The sequence below is a fragment of the Lepidochelys olivacea genome (genome assembly GCF_965140295.1).
Source record: "Lepidochelys olivacea isolate rLepOli2 genome assembly, chromosome: 6".
NCBI lineage: Eukaryota > Metazoa > Chordata > Testudines > Cheloniidae > Lepidochelys > Lepidochelys olivacea.
In genome coordinates this window covers 72,653,345-72,673,015 of record NC_140416.1, presented here as the reverse complement: position 1 = coordinate 72,673,015, position 19,671 = coordinate 72,653,345, and the positions used below count along the sequence as shown (strand labels likewise).

The 19,671-nt window shown below is 41.4% G+C and overlaps 1 protein-coding gene across 1 annotated transcript in view; it reads left to right on the top strand.

Annotated features, from left to right (window-relative positions):
- The window catches only part of SPRED1 (sprouty related EVH1 domain containing 1), a 122,233-nt gene that overhangs the window by 44,273 nt on the left and 58,289 nt on the right, over nt 1–19,671 (top strand). Inside the window, exon 2 of the mRNA XM_084629929.1 lies at nt 18,129–18,303. Coding sequence (XP_084486055.1) covers nt 18,129–18,303 — 175 coding nt within the window. The remainder of the gene's footprint in view (nt 1–18,128; nt 18,304–19,671) is intronic.

Below are 19,671 nucleotides of genomic sequence, written 5' to 3'. Positions count from 1 at the left end.
CTGCCAATTAATTGCAATTAACTCAAAACAAATTAACTGGATTAAAAAAATTAATCATGATTAATCGCCGTTTTAATTGCACTGTTAAACAATAATAGAATACCAATTTAAATTTATGATAAATATTTTTGGATGTTTTTCTACGTTTTCAAATATATTGATTTTAATTACAACACGATACAAAGTGTACAGTGCTTGCTTTATTATATTATTATTGATTACAAATATTTACACTGTAATAAAGATAAACAAAAGGAATAGTATGTTTCAGTTCACCTCATACAAGTGCCGTAGTGCAATCTCTTTACCATGAAAGTGGAACTTACAAATGTAGATTTGTTTCTGTTACAGAACTGTACTCAAAAATAAAAAAATCTAAAACTTTAGAGCCTACAAGTCCACTCAGTCATACTTCTTCAGCCAATTGCTACGACAAACAAGTTTGTTTACATTTATGGGGTTCTACCTGTAATTCCCCACTCTGTAATGCACTTTCATGATAAAGAAATAGCACTACAGTATCTGTATGAAGTGAATTGAAAAATATTGATTTGTTTATCTTTTTACAATGCAAATATTTGTAATAAAAATAATATAAAATGAGCACTGTATACTTGGTATTCTGTGTAGTAACTGAAATCAGTATGTTTGAAAATGTAGAAAACCCCGCAAAATATTTAAATAAATGGCCTTCTGTTATTGTTTAACAGCATGATTAAAACTGTGATTAATCGTGATTATTTTTTAATCTCGCGATTAATCATGATTATTATTTTTTAATCATTTGACAGCCCTAAAATTTACTAGTTACTAATACAAATATCTAAAATGATGGGGATATTCTTGGGGTTTTTTTGTTTTTGTTTTTTTTTAAGATAGCTTTACCTAAAACTCTTAACTACAGAGTTTCATTTTAGGAGCAAATTTATATAACCAACTTACCTCTTTTTAGAAGTCAGTCTTTATAATGCAAATGTTCACACAAACTTCACTGTAATAATACTTTCAGGTGCTATAGAACACTGTATATTTTTGTTCAGCATATTTTTATAATCCATAATACTACTTACACACACAGCTCATAGTCCATTTAGAGATTGACACTGACTTTTTTAAAAAATGAAAATTCTTTTCTCTGTTTTATTTAGTTATGTATTTGCTCAGGACTGCTTGATTTGATGTGTTTCTGCCTGTATGTCCCACCCAACCCATGTGGGAAGGGAAACAAAGAATAATATGGACTTTGTAAACAGATATAAGAGTGGAAAGGTAGGTTTAAACTAAAGGTAGGATCTAACTACCTTAATTCTGTGATTCTCTACTTCATGTGGAACCGTTTGAATTAAGAGTAAGCTTATTGAATATAGGTGTAAATTGAAGGATTGAGGCCTGGACTGCCATTTTCCCTTGGGGAGAAAAGGTGGTGGAATTTGTCGGTGGCTCTGCAGTTGGTCTAACTAAATATGCCAGACACTTATTGTGGAAGGAGCTGCCACAGAGAGCTGGAGGCACTGGGATGCAGAGACCACTTGTGTATCGTAGCTGCAACCTGCCCCTGTGGTATTGCCGGCTTTAGAGCTTCACAACCCATGTGAGGAGGTGGATCTGGAATGTTGTTAGTAGTAGTGTTTCTCTAGTGGTGGGAACCCCATTGTGCTAGCTGCTGCACAAAGACAGAACAAAAGGAAGCTCCCTGCTCCAAGTAAAAGACAAGAGATAACATGTCTACAGACAGAGAGGCGTACAAGGAAACAGTAAGACAGTACTGGTTGGCGTGATAGGTAGTGGTCTCAGCACATCAGAGACCTCTAACCATTGCCAACTGTGCGATGGTGGTGGGGGGGTATGGTGTATTTTTGTTTTGTTTTGAAGGCATCATAGCAAAGTTAGGGATGTGAAGGATGATAATGAAGTAGCTTTGTGGATGTTTACAGAGTTTCTCTCAAGCATGAGGGGCAGCATAGAAGAAGACACAAAGGTACTTCGTTTGAAAACTTTAATGAGTGGAGGGTGGCATGAATTCTTAGCAGCCACGCTTACACGTAAAATTTTACTGTAGTCTACTTAGTTATTTTAAATATCCCAGTCTCATTTGATTTATCAAGAATTAATCAACAAGTCATTTTGTTCCAAACATGTCCACACCTCAGCGTGCACATTGAGGGTGATTTTTATGCCATCCTTAACCAAGATGACTGTGTCGTCTTACTGCACTCACATAGCCAGGAGGTGTCTAGTTACTAAAGTGATACGGTCTATATATACCTAGGATGGCAGAATCTGGCCTTGAGAAAATTAAATAATTGTAAATTGGTGAACTTTAGCTTGTTCAGATACAAACACTAACTGAAAATTGTTTGCTATTAAGCCAATATTTTATCATAAATTGTAATAACCAGTGCTATTCCAGAGAGAACAAAAGCCACTGCTGACTCCAAACTTTATTTTTGTATTTTTTTATAAAATGTTGCAGAATTGTTTCCTTGGAGGCTGGGTGTTGTCTGACTGCATTTTTTGTCTGTCTATCTGTCTGTCTGTCAGGTCATCTAAGATTCAGTTTAAGTCTGCCTTAGGATACATACCTGTACTTGTCCTAGGGTTGGTGAATTGGTTGAAAAAGTTACAAAGCCTGTCTTCCTTGTAAATGTTGGTGTTTTCAGACTTCATTTCAGACAAAATACCAAAGTATTCTAGTGCTGTTTTTATTTAAAAGGTCTTGTAAAACTTTCTTTGGTTTTTCTTGTCTTTTTCCAAGCATTCTGGTGGAGGTACCTCACAAGTGGCAAATTGGTCTCTGCTCCTAAAAGTGTACAGTTTTGACTTGATGTGGCACAGTAAGTAAGGATCAGACAGACAGGTAGATGATGTAAGGGGCAAAGATGGCAATAAGGTTTTGTTTGTTTTTTTGTGTTGTTGTTGTTGTTGCTCAATAACCAATAGTATTACAAACACAACTGGTATCACCTGTTATAGTTATGGTTTTCCAACACTTTCCATTATAAGATCCTGTTCTTTCAGTTGCTTATAGCTTTGGCAAACTTTACTTGTTTGAGCTGAATTTCCCCATACAGGGTATCTGCCTCTGGCTTTTTATTTTATTTTACTTTTTTTAAGTTTCAGCTACAACAGCTCAGCTGTTTTTCAAGAATGAGGTTAGGAAAAAATATATTGTGTGCCCATGTTCAACGTGATAGAATTTCTGTTTCTCACTTTTTTTAATTAGTATATTACCCCCAAAGCCTGCAACTAAGTAAATGGGAGCTCTGCTTTGAACATATAAAATATGCTAAGTACTCTGAAAAATTAGGCCCTAGATGTTCCAAGTTACACATCCAAAATTAGTGGAGAGTTTTGAGAATTTTGGCCTTAATCTCTTTGTGCCTCAATTCTGCAACCATTAAATAGGGATCTTACCACCTAACCTCACAGAAGTGTTGTAAGGATAAATAAACTGCTGGTGAGAGTACCATAGAAACATCCCAGAAAAAAATGAATAATTTTGTATTCAGTGCTATATTTGGGTGTTGTGTGTTAAATAAGGAGTGGAGCAACACATTGAGTGTGGAGGATAAAAATAAATATTCAGTAACTGCATGAGACAAGGGTTCTATGGGGGGAAATAGTATGTGATTAAAACTGTATCCAAACAGGGAAGCTGAAATAAGGTTGTGTGACTAACCTTAATTCTGGTATTTCCTAACTTTGAGTGTTTAATTTTGCAACCTTAATATTCCTTTTAGTATAGTTTTTGGCTGTAATATACATCCTGATGGTTCAGTTTTCTTGTTCTTATTTCTTGGTAGACAGTATTGCCAACCTTAGGACATCAGATATTAGGATGAGATTGGAGCTGATGAGACTGGATCCCAAAATAATGAGATTTTTAAAAACCATCAAATCATAGTTTTTAAGTCTGTCTTTTGATTTTTAACTTTCCTCTATGCTCCTCTACCAATGTGTGTGATGATTTTAGGTTGAAAAGTCAACCTTTTAATGCACACCTCTCCCTGGCTACTCAGATGGAGACTTCACTTACCCTCTCCTCACACCTCAGAAAGGAGAACTGCTATCCATTTCCTAACACTGTCTTGACTTTCTCCCCTCCTAGTTTATTTCCTTTGATTTAAAAAGGGCTGGATGGTAAATAGTTTGAGAACCGCCTACCTAATTAACGCATAATGGTTTACACCAGTGATTCTCAAACTTTTTTACTGGTGACCCTTTCACATAGCAAGCCTCTGAGTGCAACTTTCCCCCTCCCCCCAACAATTAAAAATGCTTTTTTATATATTTAACACCATTATAAATGCTGGAGGCAAAACAGGGTTTGGGATGGAGGCTGACAGCTTGCGACCACCCATGTAAGAAACTTGCAATCCCCTGAGGGGTGCCGACCCGCAGTTGAGAACCCCTGGTTTACACTCTCACATAGAACTCTTTACCTTTTTAGGGTTGATGAATTCCATATACATATAAAGAATTTATTCATTCATATAAGCAATGGTGTCACAATAAAAACAATACGGAATTGGTTTAGCCTTTTGCAAAAAGTAACACTTCCCTGACACCCTCTACCCTGTCTCTGCTCACACATTGCCTGAGACAGGACAGCACTCCCCACACTCTGCAATCACTAAATCCACCTCTGGCTCCCTTCAGTTGCCTGCTCGCCCTCACTCTCCATATCCACCTTCACAGTGTCTGTGCTGCTCCCCACATACCCTGTTTTTTGTCTAGCCCTTTGAACCAGAGTGGAATCATTTTGCCTGTGGGCATGGCTTCAATCTCATTGAAAACAGTGGGAGGTGGCAGTCGGTTTTATTAAGGACAACATCACTTCCATATGCAGATAGACTGTAAAGAAATGGCGGCCATAGTGCTGGCTTTAGCCCCATTGATAGTAATGGAAGATGGTGGCTAGTTTGAAGAATGAAAAATTTGTGAGTGGGCAGCCTTTCGTCTTTTCGTGAGGTTAAAAAAAACACCCAAAAGTTGGTGGAGCGGCAATAAAATTTTGAGAGTTGGGAATACTGGTTACGTACATTCTCCTCTACTTCCAGGCTTCATAATGCGAAGTGGGTTTTAGGAAGGCTTTGAATTGGGCACAGGAGAGTGAACAAATTCTCAGAGGACATTAGAAGCATCATAAACAGAAAAAGACTCTTTGCTTCAAACATAAATACTTGGCTTTGTAGTACATTTTGCCCTTGTAGTTACTACTGTGTCCTAAATGAGGAGCTTTAGCTTTTATTTTATTTGTTTTGGGGTTTTTTACTCTCTTGCTGGAGGTGGCTTCTGAGTATGTTCTAGTGATTAAACCTTCTGAATGGTTACCATTTTAAACACACCTTGTGGGGGAAAAGTAATGATAACTGTTAAAACCATCTTCCTTCTCTCTCTCGCTCACACACCTGAATAAGGAATAGTGTTTACTAAAAGGACACTGTAAAAATATTTTTCATGTTTCTTAAATGCCTAGTTGCTTTCTATAATCATCTCTTGAATTCAGATCAGTTTCTTACCAATTGTCCATTTATTATGGACCTAACAGTGTTTTGTTGTAGGGCATACTGTGAGGGCTTCTAATATGTCAAGTGGGAGGTTGGGAGCAGAAGAGCACTAAAGCATTTTTATGGTCATAATATTAAATCTACATTTTTAAATAAGGAAAACCTAGGTCTAGTGATCTTGTTCAGTTGGCTTTCAAGGAATCATTATTAATAAAATTCAAGAAAACATAAGTATATTACACTGTCTGGGTTCTGGGAATGGAATAAGTAGTCATTCATGCCTCAGAACTCTCTCTCAATGCGTTCTGGAGTAAAATCTCCTTTCTTGGTGTCTGATTTATTAAGTCACAATACAATAAACAGTTCTCCTGGCTTTGCAAGATGAAAACAGTGTCTGAGTCCTTTCTGCCCCAAGGTGTGGGGCTCTCCAACCCCAAGACCCTAAATAATGAAGTAGTCATCCATTTCAGCCTTGTCCATCAGCAGCATTTGGAGGTATTTCCTTTTCTTATCACCTGGCCTTCCTCTTAGGCCCTTTATTCTTACCCTTCCTTGGGTTTCCTTCTGTACTCCCTCTAAGAATTCTTGGATCTGGTCTGGCTGGTGGACTCCATTTCCTAGGCGTGGTTGCTGTCCAGAGCCCCACTTCTCCAGGTCTTGCCAAGACTCTGGTCTCTCCCTTACTTGAGAGTAGGCTGCCTCTTCTATAGCAGTGGTCTTGCTTTCATCCTGCAGTCACATGACTCTTCTCAGGCTATGTTTACACTTAAAAATTTTGCCAGCATAGCTTTGTCAGTTAGGAATGTGTATCCGGGGCGGGGGAGAGAGGGAAATAGGAAATCACATCAGTAACCAACATAGCTAGGGACAGCAAAAGCCTTTGGGAAGATACAGCTATTCTGACAGTCTATTTGCTGGTGTAAGCGGCATCTCTCTTAGGATTTAGTCATGTCCTCCATCTGGAGGCTGCTACTCCCAAAACGCCATTTTCAAAGGGCTACATACCTAAAGCAAACATCCCATTCCACACAGGTGCCCAAAGGACTAGCACCCTGTTATAAGTACAGATATTCACCTAACCTAAACGGTAGATTTGTCTGACTTTATTTTGGTGTTTAGTACGATACCTTTTATGTAATCACACATTTTTATCTTGTTTCTAATTATATATACATAAAGGCTCCCGTGCCCTGTCTCTTTGCAAGCATAAAGTGCTCTCCTGTTTGGATATCAGGTACTGTAAGTGGCAGAAGAATAGCTCTTGCAATCTCTCCCAAAGAGCAAACAAAAGCATTTTATATTGCCCTCTCCCCCAACAAAAAAAACAAACAAAAAACTTAAAATAGGCTTACAAAGCACCAACCTGAGGTAGGGAGTGTGGATCCAGGAAGAGCTCACTCTGAGATGCCAACGTAGAGCATGGCGGAGGGGTTTTTGTTATAGTATAGTGTCCTTTTATAGTATAGTGGTCCTGTAGTTGGCACATAGACTTTTATAATATAAGTTTCTTTTCTCCCCTCTTCCAACATTGTGAAAATGCATCAATCTGTTAGACACTCCATTGCACAAATTGACTTTTCCCTGACAAATTGACTGCTTAGCCAATATAACAACTATCTTTGCCATAATATACTGACCATGGATTTATGGGAATTCATCTTGTACTATGTTAGCTATATTTACAAAAAGTTAATTTTGTTAAGACATTTTAGTTACATACTTACAAATAGAAATTTTAGCAATATTGAAACAAATTAGGGGGAAGTATTTACCTATCTAAAAAAATAAATGAAATCCTAGATGGTAGCCAGTGTCACATGCATTACAGTTAGTAATTCCAGTTGTGGATCCAATTTTTGGAGGTGACTTTATAGTTTTAAAATGCTGAAAAATATTTTGCGTGAGTTCTAATAATATGCACAGGGTAGTTGCTCTACCCATAGGTTCACAGTGTGACTTCAGATGCGATCACTATTTCTTTGAGTTACATTTCCAATTTATATACAGTTGTATGAGGTTAAATAAAAGCATAGCAACGCTGAATGTGAGAATAGAATATTGGCACTGGTAGTTTCAAAACTGGAATACTGTAAAAACTGAAAGGTGGTGTGTTTTTCTTTCCCTGAAATTGCATGGGAGTAGGTTCTTAAACTTTTGCAATGCTGATGGAAGAAGGAAGAACTGTTAATGTTTAGTAGTATATTCCAGTGGTTTATAATCCCAGCTGAACTGGCGCCAGGTGCTTCAGTGTGCAGCGCACCAGACTCAGTACGGGAAGCCCCGGCACCGAGGAAGGACTCATCCAAAGGGCAATGGCACCGCCATTCCTTGGCACCAAGGACCAGGTCTAGTGCGAGGCACTGGTCATAGTCGCTGGTGCCGCACAAGAAAAAAAGAGCTGACGGGGCTCTCCCCTGCTGGCAGCAGAGCAGGCAGGTGCCAGTTGGGTGCATCCCCAGTTGGGTCCACCTAGACTGGCGCTGTTGACTCTGGCCTCTCGGGGGAGGTCCGTTGAGTCCAGCCACAGTGGACTCCCTGGTGCAGGAAGATTTGGAGGAGGACTTGGATGCTCCCTCCACGCCGGTTACATTCGAGGTGGCCAGGGAGTTGATTGCCACGATGGCGCAGTTCCTCTCTCCACCAGCAGGTGCACCAGCAACATCGTTGGCACCAATGCTGATCTGGAATAGGGGCAAGCCCATTATGATGCAGTGCCGATTGCATTCACCACAGCACCGATCCCCGGCACAGTCTCCATCTGCAATGCCCTGGTCAGATTCGGACTTCTCCTTGGAGGCGAAGGTGGACTCCTATGCTTCCAGGCAGAGCCGGCACCATTCCTGGCACTTCCCTAGGCAAAATGAAGGGCAGCCAGTGCCTGTAATATCCTGGCCTCCGCAGTGGCAGGGACTGACACAGTGGCCTTTCTGGACACCCAAGTCCAGGGTCCGGGTTCCAGGTCCCTGTCAGTGGAGTCGGAGGCACGAATCCCTCCATCAGCTACATCTGTAGCCTGGGAGCCTCCCTGGGGTAAGGATGCATAAGGCCAGGCTGATGAAGATGTCTTCACTGAAGCGGCTGTGGCACTGGGTGGCGCAAGGGGATCCCTGTGAGCCAGAGGGGCAAGAAGACCCCGTGCCTCCGAGGGAGTCATCCTCATCCTCCCCGGATTAGGTGATAGCAGGGACCTCCACCACTCTGCCTGCTATGGACACCAGGGCCCATCAAGACGTGCTCGGGAGGGTGGCCCAGAACCTGAACGCAGAGGAGGTCTCTGAGGATACAGATCCCATGGTAGATATACTGGCCCTGAAGGGCCCTTGAGGGTGGCTCTGCCCCTCATCAAAACCATACAGAATACCACCAAGGCACACACCCACCTCTATCCCGCCGACAGCCAAGGGTGCAGAACGCGAATACTTTGTGCCTTCTAAGGGATATGAGCACCTCTGGGGACCCTGGTGTTGGAGGTGACGAACCACAAAGAGCTCCAGGGGCAACTGGGGCCTACCCCCAAATCCAGGGATGCTAAGAAGCTGGACCTCTTCAGTTGGAAAGTCTACTCCATCGGGGCGGGTCCAGCTTCACACAGTGGATCAGCAAGCAGTCCTGAGCCTCTATGCTTATCATTCCTAGAGCTCTCTGGCCAGATTCCAAGAATTGCTCCCAGCTGACTGCCGCTTGGAGTTGAGAGCAGTTCTGGAGGAGGGAAAGGAGGTCGTCAGGATCTCTCTTCAGGCAACCCTGGACTGAGCTGACTCAGCCACCTGCACTATGGGCACGGTCATAACTATGAGATGCAGCTCTTGGTCTCGGGGCTCCCGCATGAGGTCCAGAACACAATTCAGGACCTGCACTTCGACTGCTCCAGCCTCTTTGCTGAACAGACAGACAGACTCAAGGCTGCATAGCCTTAAGGAATTGCGAGTGACCCTCAAGTCTTTGGGGCTGCACGCACCAGCCCCACAAAGAAAGGCATTTAAGCCCCAGACCACCTAACGATTTTACCCTGTCCCACCTATACAGGACTACAGTAGGAAGTGGGGCAGAAGAAGGCACTTCTCAGTCCTCCTCCGGCCAAGGGAAGGGCTCAGTTAAGCAGACCTCAGGCTCAAAGCCAAACTTTTGAAGGTGTGCCCGAGGACAGAGTGCCAGTTCAATATCCGGATCCTTCCCCTCCCTTGTGAACCATCTATCTCATTTCTACTGTACCTGGGCTCAAATAACCTCAGATCGTTCGTTCGGGTCCTGAGCACAGTAGAACTGCAATATTCTCTTCCCACCCGCCCACCCTCCCTGTCCCTCTTCAGGGACACTTCTCCCGAGCAACTTCTAGTGCAGGAGGTGCAAACGCTCCTACAGCTGGGGGTGGTAAAAGAGGTTCATCTGGATTTTAGGGGCAGGGGATTCTACTCCCACTACTACTTAGTCCCCGAGGCCAAAGGCAGGCTCAGGCCCATTTTAGACCTGTGAAACCTCAACAAATTCATGGAAAAAACTGAAGTTCCGCATAGTCTCCCTGGCCTTCATCATTCCCTCTCTGGATCTGGGTATTGGTACACTGTCCTCAACTTGAGGGACTTCCATGTACTTCCACATCTACATAATCCCTTCCCACAGACAATTCCTGTTTGTGGTCAGCAGCATGTATTATCAATTTATAGTCCTCCCCTATCAGCAGTTCCTCAGGTGTTCACCAAGTGCATGGCGGTCGCGGCAGCCTTCCTTCAAAAGTGTCAGGTGCAAGTCTTCCCGTATCTAGACAACTGGCTCATCAAGGGTCCGTCTCAAGCCCAGGTGGAGGAACATGTGAACCTGGTACTTACAATGTTCTTCAACATGGCAAATTCGACTCTGGCTCCCACTCAAACAATAGAATTCATTGAGGCCCTCCTGGATTCCACCCAGGCCAGGGCATTCCTGCCCGAGTCTCGTTTTCTTGCCATGAGCGCCATCATAAAAGGTCTCCACTGGTTCCCCACCACGATATCTAGAAACTGCCTAAAATTACTCGGGCATATGGCACTGTGCACTTATGTGGTGTAGCATGCAAGGCTGCAGCTCCATCCCCTCCAGGCGTGCCTGGCCTAAGCGTACAGATCAAACCGGGACCATCAGGACAGTCTGGTCATGCTTTCTCCTCGGGCTCTCGAGTCCCTCCTGTGGTGGCTCGATTCACAGTCAGTCTGTGTGGGAGTATATTTTTCCAAACCTTTCCAACAGGACATCGTCCGCAGTATCTCCTTGAGGTAGGGATCTCATAACACGAAGCAACAGGAAGTGCCAGAAGTTCTGCTCTTTCCTGAATCACAGCCCTGGCTCAATCATGTACGCCTTTATCCTCTCATGGACGGGGCACCTGCTGTATGCATGCCTGCTGTTGCCTCTAATCCACAAGGTCCTCCTCAAGGTCCGGCAGGACAAGGCTTTGCTGATTCTCATAGTGCCGGCGTTGAACCTCTTGGTGGACACCACCCATGACATTGCCCCTGTTTTCAGACCTTATCACGCAGGACCACGGCTGCCTTCTGCACCCCAACCTGCAGTCTCTCCACCTCACCACATGGAAAATCCATGGCTAAACCCATTAGAGCTCCAGTGCTCTGATTCAGTTAGGGAAGTTCTTCTTGGCAGTAGAAAGCCACTTATCTAGCCAAATGGAAAAGGTTCTCTATTTGGTCTGCACAGAAGGGCACCCTTCCTCTGCAGTCCTCAATCCCCTTTATACTGGACTACTTACTCTACTTAAAGCAGCATGGGCTGGCAGTCTCATCAATCCAGGTGCACCTGGCAGCTATTACCCCCTTCCACCCACACACAGTGGGCAGTTGGTATTCGCTAACCCCGTGGTTGGATGCTTCCTTAAAGGGCTAGACAGACTGTACCCCCAGGTGTGGCAACTGGTTCCCCTTGTGTCCTTAACCTGGTCTTCTCAAGGCTCATGATGCCCCTTTTCGAACCTCTAACAACTTTTTACCAGCGTTCTTCCCAAAGTCACATGTTAATGACAGGGAATGCAGGCTCCATTCCCTGAACGTTAGACAGGCGTTGGCTTTTTACGTTGAGTGGACAAAGCCGTTCAGGAAGTCAACACAACTCTTCTTCACCATTGCTGAGAGAATGAAAGGACTGCCGGTCTCATTCCTCAACGAATCTCTTTTTGGATTACTTCCTGTATCAAGATGTGCTACAACCTGGCAAAGATACCAGCCCCAGCATTGATGGAGCACTCCATGAAAACTCAAGCTTCATCTGCAGCCTTTCTGGTGCAGGGCCCCATTCAGGACATCTGCAGGGAGGCAACATGGTCGTCTCGTCATATCTTTATGTCGCACTACACCATCATGCAGCAGGCTAGAGACCATGCTGCATTTGGTGGAGCTGTGCTACAATCTGCAATTCTGTGAACTCCGACTCCCTTGGGACTGCTTGGGAGTCACCTACTTGGAATTGACATGAGCAATCACTCAAAGAATTAAAAATGGTTCCCTACCTTTCATAACTGTTGTTTTGACATGTGTTGCTCTTCTCCATTTTAAGACCCATCAGTTCCTTCTTGCCGGATACTCCGACATAAGGGAGACGGAAGAGTGGGTCATATATACCTGGCCATGAAGGCGCCACTCCACGGGCCCCACAGCCGATCCAACCGTTACCGCTAGGGAAAAACCTTCCGACGATCATGCACATAGCATAGAATCATAGAATATCAGGGTTGGAAGGGACCTCAGGAGATCATCTAGTCCAACCCCCTGCTCAAAGCAGGACCAATCCCCAATTAAATCATCCCAGACAGGGGTTTGTCAAGCCTGACCTTAACTTCTAAGGAAGGAGATTCCACCACCTCCCTAGGTAACGCATTCCAGTGTTTCACCACCCTCTTAGTGAAAAAGTTTTTTTTCTAATATCCAACCTAAACCTCCCCCATTGCAACTTGAGACCATTACTCCTTGTCCTGTCATCCGCTACCACTGAGAACAGTCTTGATCCATCCTCTTTGGAACCATCCTTTAGGTAGTTGAAAGCAGCTATCAAATCCCCCCTCATTCTTCTCTTCCGTAGACTAAACAATCCCAGTTCCCTCAGCCTCTCCTCATAATCATGTGTTCCAGTCCACTAATCATTTTTGTTGCCCTCTGCTGGACTCTCTCCAATTTTTCCACATCCTTCTTGTAGTGTGGGGCCCAAAACTGGACACAGGACTCCAGATGAGGCCTCACCAATGTCAAATAGAGGGGAATGATCACGTCCCTCGATCTGCTGGCAATGCCCCTACTTACACATCCCAAAATGCCATTGGCCTTCTTGGTAACAAGGGCACACTGTTGACTCATATCCAACTTCTCGTCCACTGTAACCCCTAGGTCCTTTTCTGCAGAACTGCTGCCTAGCCATTTAGTCCCTAGTGTGTAGGGGTGCATGAGATTCTTCCGTCTGAAGTGCAGGACTCTGTACTTGTCCTTATTGAACCTCATCAGATTTCTTTTGGCCCAATCCTGCAATTTGTCTAGGTCCCTCTGTATCCTATCCCTACCCTCCAGCGTATCTACCACTCCTCCCAGTTTAGTGTCATCTGCAGACTTGCTGAGGGTGCAATCCATGCCATCCTCCAGATCATTAATGAAGATATTGAACAAAACCGGCCCCAGGACCGACCCTTGGGGCACTCCGCTTGATACTGGCTGCCAACTAGACATGGAGCTATTGATCACTACCCGTTGAGCCCGACAATCAGCCAACTTTCTACCCACCTTATAGTGCATTCATCCAGCCCATACTTCTTCAACTTGCTGACAAGAATACTGTGGGAGACCGTGTCAAAAGCTTTGCTAAAGTCAAGGAACAACACGTCCACTGCTTTCCCTTCATCCACAGAGCCAGTTATCTCAACATAAAAGGCAATTAGATTAGTCAGGCATGACTTGCCCTTGGTGAATCCATGCTGACTGTTCCTGATCACTTTCCTCTCCTCTAAGTGCTTCAGAATTGATTCCTTGAGGACCTGCTCCATGATTTTTCCGGGGACTGAGGTGAGGCTGAGTGGCCTGTAGTTCCCAGGATCCTCCTTCTTCCCTTTGTTAATGATGGGCACTACATTAGCCTTTTTCCAGTCATCCGGGACTTCCCTGGATCGCCATGAGTTTTCAAAGATAATGGACAATGGTTCTGCAATTACATCTGCCAACTCCTTTAGCACTCTCGGATGCAACGCATCCGGCCCTATGGACTTGTGCACGTCCAGCTTTTCTAAATAGTCCCAAACCACTTCTTTCTCCACAGAGGGCTGGTCACCTCCTCCCCATGCTGTGCTGCCCAGTGCAGTAGTCTGGGAGCTGATCTTGTTCGTGAAGACGGAGGCAAAAAAAGTATTGAGTACATTTAGCTTTTTCCACATCCTCTGTTACTAGGTTGCCTCCCTCATTCAGTAAGGGGCTCACACTTTCCTTGACTTTCTTCTTGCTGCCAACATACCTGAAGAAACCCTTCTTGTTATTCTTAACATCTCTTGCTAGCTGCGACTCCAGATGTGATTTGGCCTTCCTGATTTCAAACTCCTGCATGCTCGAGCAATATTTTTATACTCATCCCTGGTCATTTGTCCAATCTTCCACTTCTTGTAAACTTCTTTTTTGTGTTTAAGATTAGAACACACACCTACTTGGAATGGACATGAGCAACACATCTCTAAGAACAACAGTTACAAAAGGTAGGTAACTTTTTTTATAAGGTTTGATCAGGCTGGGATTTCAGGGTTTATATCTGCATTGTTGTTGCCCCACTAATAGTTATATTTGACATGCTAGTTACTCCCTATCTTTTGTTTCAAATGTAATTTCAGAAGTATCTTGTACTACTAATGAAGGATGCTACTTTGCAGTCAGACTTCATTGAACTTTTATCCAGTCAGAACTCAAGACATTTTTTATAAATTTCTGATATGATGTATTAAAACAAATTTTGTTTCCAGTTTAATGTGTGTACAGCAGATAGGTTACAGATCTGAAAGGGAAACCTGTTCCACTCTGTGAAACTAGTAGCTTTTAATTTAGTGCCAAGGGAGTATAGTTGTACTCTCGGATAACCTTTTCTATTTAATTCACAAACTGTAGCTCAGTGTTCTCTCAGGTAACTGCATTCTTTTTTTCTTACTGAGGGCATCCAGTTCTTGTAGGTGTAATTTATATGTTCATAATTGATGTAAACTGATCTTTGACTCTAAGGTCACACTAAGGAGTTTTAGAAAAGACTTGGTAAAGCTGCTGCCCCTTTTCAGCTGTTTGTGATAGCTCTTGTGAGATTAAGTAGAGACTTCCAGTTCTGTTTACCACTATTCCATTTTTTAAAGACTGTCAAAGGTTTAATTGTCATGTCACAGGTTTAATTGACTTGGTGATAATTCTGAAAGATCTTGGAATCTTGTCTACAGAAGCCAGTGGTAGCACGCAGTAGTAATTTGTTCTTAAAATTCCCAAGTGTAGATTGAGTTCTAGGGCACATGAACATGTGAAGTGTTAAAGATTTTAGCGACTAATAACTCCAATGGCAGAAAGTTAGAGCCATCTCTGCTGTATTTGCAAAAGATGCTGAAAAATTAACCTTTTGGTTGTTGCAGTGCAACTTAAAAATATAGATTTGTTTTTGTTACTTAATCTGTACTCAAAAATAAAACGCTGTAAAACTTTAGTGCCTACAAATCCAGTTAATCCTACTTCTTGTACAGCCAATCGCTAAGATAGACAAGTTCGTTTTCATTTACCGGGTCCTATCTGTAATTGCCCCCTCTCCCCCTTCCCCACATAATGTACTTTCACAGTAAAGTGATTGCAATTCAGTACTTGTATGAGGTAAACTGAAAAAAATACTATTTCTTTTGTTTATCTTTATTACAGTGTAAATATTTGTAATACAAATAAATGTAAAGTGAATACTATACACTTTGTATTGTGTCGTAATTGAAATCAATATATTTGAAAATGTAGAAAAACATCCAAAAATATTTATAATGAATTTACATTGGTATTCTATTATTGTTTAACTGTGCGATTAAAACTGCGATTAATCACAATTTTTAAAAATAATTTGACAGCCCTAGTTTATTCCTTTGATGTTTGGATGAGACGTTTTCATCATTTTAGTATGAAGGGGTTGTGAATGTACTGTACCATCTTTATTTGTGTTAGGAATTTTTATATTGGAATCTTGCACTAATTGGCCTTTATCAGTTGTATAAATGGATTTCACAGTAGTTGATCAAAATGTCTACGGTTTGAATGTTGTCATAGTTCAATATACTTGATTAGATGGTACAATTAAGCATAAGGTTAAATGTGAAGATGGTGTTACTGTAACTTGGAGAGCTTTTGGACAAAGGGAAGTTCTCTGTATCTGTAAATTGTATTTGGGGATATAGTAAAAGTACAAATTAGTAACATTGGAAGTAGCAGTACTTCTGTAAACATATAAAGGAAAGTACTAAACTTTAGTCTGAAACCCCTCAAGGTACTGCATTCTGCTGGTTTGTGAACTACAGTTTCCTTACATTAAATTTTGAAGTTGGCCTGGTGGAAAGAGAGCAGAAATGTAATATTTTGTCAGACAAGATTGTGGCATTGCACACTTTTTTCCCCCTTATTTACAGGGAAGCCCTAATATCCTTGATTTCCTTCAAAAGGAGCAGTTTATATTGCTGCCAGGGGAGCAGTGACCAGGGAAAGTCTGAAGCAAATGGATTTTAAATGTATAAGCAGACACTTTAAGATCTTGTCTTTACAACTGAAATTCTCTTAATCTAGATCTGAGACCAATGATTAGACTCGCAGTAATACTGCACTGTGAAAAATTAAGTTTGAGACTCATACTTGGTCATCTGGCTGCTTCTGGGAATATAAGAATGAGTGAGTGCATGGCAGTGCTGCTTTGATGCTTTTTGGGATGTTCCTGGTGAAGGAGAGGCTGCTAATTGATGATGGTGCTAAAATGGCTCCCATCGGTGTCATTACACAGACCTCAAATGTTTACTTGAGCTACCAATTTTTAGCGATGAAAGACACAGGTTCAGTGAACAACTTGTATTTCATTTGTCACCCCTAAGCTAAAATGATCTTGTATACTTTTGTTTCATTTTCCAGTTTGTACAGCCCCATTTGCACAGCTTTATGTATTTGATCATTAGATATTTACATCATAATGCTTATTTTATTTATTTGAATTACAAGTTAAAGCAGGAAAGCCCAACAATGACTTTTGGTGTGTTAAAAGGTTTGAAAAGATCTGCATGGAATATCAGAAATTCTTAATGTGTTAAAATTTAACTGTTTGTGTAATAAAACATTCTCCCACATCCCAAAAAGATGCATTTGATTATAAATAGTACTCTTGTACAGATATCTTTTTGTAAATTTCTAGTTCAGTTCTCATAGTTCATATAACATCATTCAGGTGGCGTAACTATGCAAACTTGATTTCTGAAACCCAGTGTAAGCCAGACAAATGGTCCTCATTTCTTGTAAAATAGTGGATTGCTTTTTATAAAGTGCATAAATGATTGTGCAAATGGGACAATCACACAAGTTCCTGGATAAACCATGTGCTCTCTTTAATTCCTTTAAACACAAGAAGTTGCAAATTGGAGGTCATAAACTAGCATTTCCATTTTTTAAAAAACAAAAAACAAAACAAATTGTCAGACTTTTGAAGAATTAATATAGCACGCTTTTTTAAATTAAAATTTTTAGCATTTCTCTGCTTTACAGTATTTCGAAAGAGCTATATAAAATGTAAGTAAATTTCATCATGTATCAAACAGAAAAGATGATGTTGGGAGCAAATGGTCCTAAAATAAGTCTAGTACTCTCTTAAAAATGCCACTTCGGTACAAGAGGTAATTTTAGGTGTTCATAACAATTGCATAGTTCAATCAGCAGGAATATCTATTGTCAGTTAATATTTTCTTTTTTCATGGGACCCTGTAGTATACACGCTACTTTTATTATTTATTTATTTATTTATTTATTGCTTATAAACATAAGTTATGAAACTGGTGAAAACATATAGTTTGTAAAGCAAACTGGAAAAAAAAAACAGGTTTCCTAGCTTAGGGCCTGTTCCTACTCTGATTTCAGTGGGAGCAGGATCAAGCCCTTTCTCATTTGTTTACTTTTCTGTCCAACTGATAGTGGAAACCTGACTCACTTTATAGTTAGTCTTCAGTCAAAAGCTGATGCTTCCTAGATATAGTTAGACCATTAAATATATGGTTTCTAAATCCATTTGTGTCTTTACTAAGACTAATGTTGGCTGGTAAGATTTCTTTCCTAATGTCTCTGATCACCAGATATTTACTACAAGAAATTATATCAAAAGTGACCAAGGAAAAGGAGAGGCATACAAAACAATTTTTTAAAGTTAGATTTAAAATAAAAGCATGTTAAAAGTCAGTTTTAATATTGGGCAGATTTCCAGATTGTAGCATCTGCTCTCTTTTCAGTTGTGAACTAGAAAGCACTTAACAGCCATTTATTTTTTATTAAGGTGGTCTTGGTATTTCAAATAAGATTAGGTGCTCAGTCATTTTGTGTTTACGGAAAAACTAATTTGTTCATGTTGCATCTCTTTCAGTAATAGTTATGCAAGAGTGCGAGCTGTGGTGATGACCCGGGATGACTCAAGTGGTGGATGGTTACCACTTGGAGGAGGTGGACTAAGCTGTGTTACGATCTTCAAAGTCATTCATCAGGAAGAGAACAGCTGTGCTGATTTTCTTATCCACGGAGAACGACTCAGGGATAAAACGGTAACAAATCACATTATGAATACAACATATGTATAACTTGATAGAGCCTAAAAGTAACACTTACATGTTGTTGTTCTACAGAATAATTAAACTTCTTAGCTATAGTTGTTTCCACTCTTTGTTGCATGATTTTACACTTTCTAAATATTCATATGCCTAAAAGAGCAAGTATTTTTTTTTGATTCTTTAAATTTTCTTCCTGTATCTCTAAAATTAAGTGTTGCCCTTTCAGAAGTTCAAAAATACACTTTTTGGCAAACAATTAGTTTTTCTCCCCTCTGTCTTTCTAATAGAGTTTCAAACTAACCTCTCTTTTCTGTTTGTGCACTGGCAAAATCAGTGAAGTCAGCAAAATGCTGGAAAGTAGAAAAGTACAAGCATGCAATATTCTTGAAGTTTATTTTTAAAAAGAAAAGTACAGAAGGAATTCCATCTTGTACTAGAAACATTTTATTCTGGGTCAAATTTTGCACTTATACTAAGGTAGTTTCTTTAGTTATTGCTTGAAAATAACCTGTCTGGACTCTGATAAAATAAATACTAGAAAACATTGCATTGCCTGAAAACCACCAAGCGGAATTACAGTGCAGCATGCTAGTGCATGCTGCATTTTACACCCCTGCAGTCCAAACTTCAGGACTATGAACTCTTTAAAAGAGTTTCATCTCTTACATGCATGAAATGTGCAGTTTCCTTCTAGGATAAAAGATAGAATTGCTTTTTAGATCTGTGTTGCTAATTCTCACATGTGAATACCTGCTCCTCCATCAGTACTGATAACTTTTCTGCCTTTATCTCAGCTGTTAGGAAGGAGGTCCTATGATGCTGTCACCATCCCCATGGCAAGTGGTGGTTGGTTCCTAAACCCTGTTGAAAGCCTTGGACCCTCTTCCGCCTCCCACTGTCCAGCACCCAGCAGGCTCAGAAGCTGAGGGTATTAGTGATCCCACGTTGTTTAGATTTTTTTCTCACACACCTTTTTTCCTAGTTCTAACCAGCCTCTGACCAGACCGCCATAAACTCTAAATTTAAATACGGTGCTAAATTTCATCAAAGTAGCACTCTCTCTTTTTCCCCCTGCACAATGCAACCTGTGACATGCTTAGGCTGTCAGCCAGATCCCTCTCTGCAACATGCTATTTTGATTGAATAAAAGGGGGTGACTTGACCAAAAAGGGAAAAGCAGTTAAAAGGAGTTTCTTGGTGAGCTTTGGTGATCCATCAGCTCTTCAGAAGTCAAAGTCATCCGTGGAAGAGGGCAAACTTTCCCCATCATCCTTGGACTAGTTCAGCATGAAGGAAAAGGTATCAGTATTGAAGTTGACAAACTTGGTGAATACCAGTACTGAAGTTGACAAACTTGGTGAA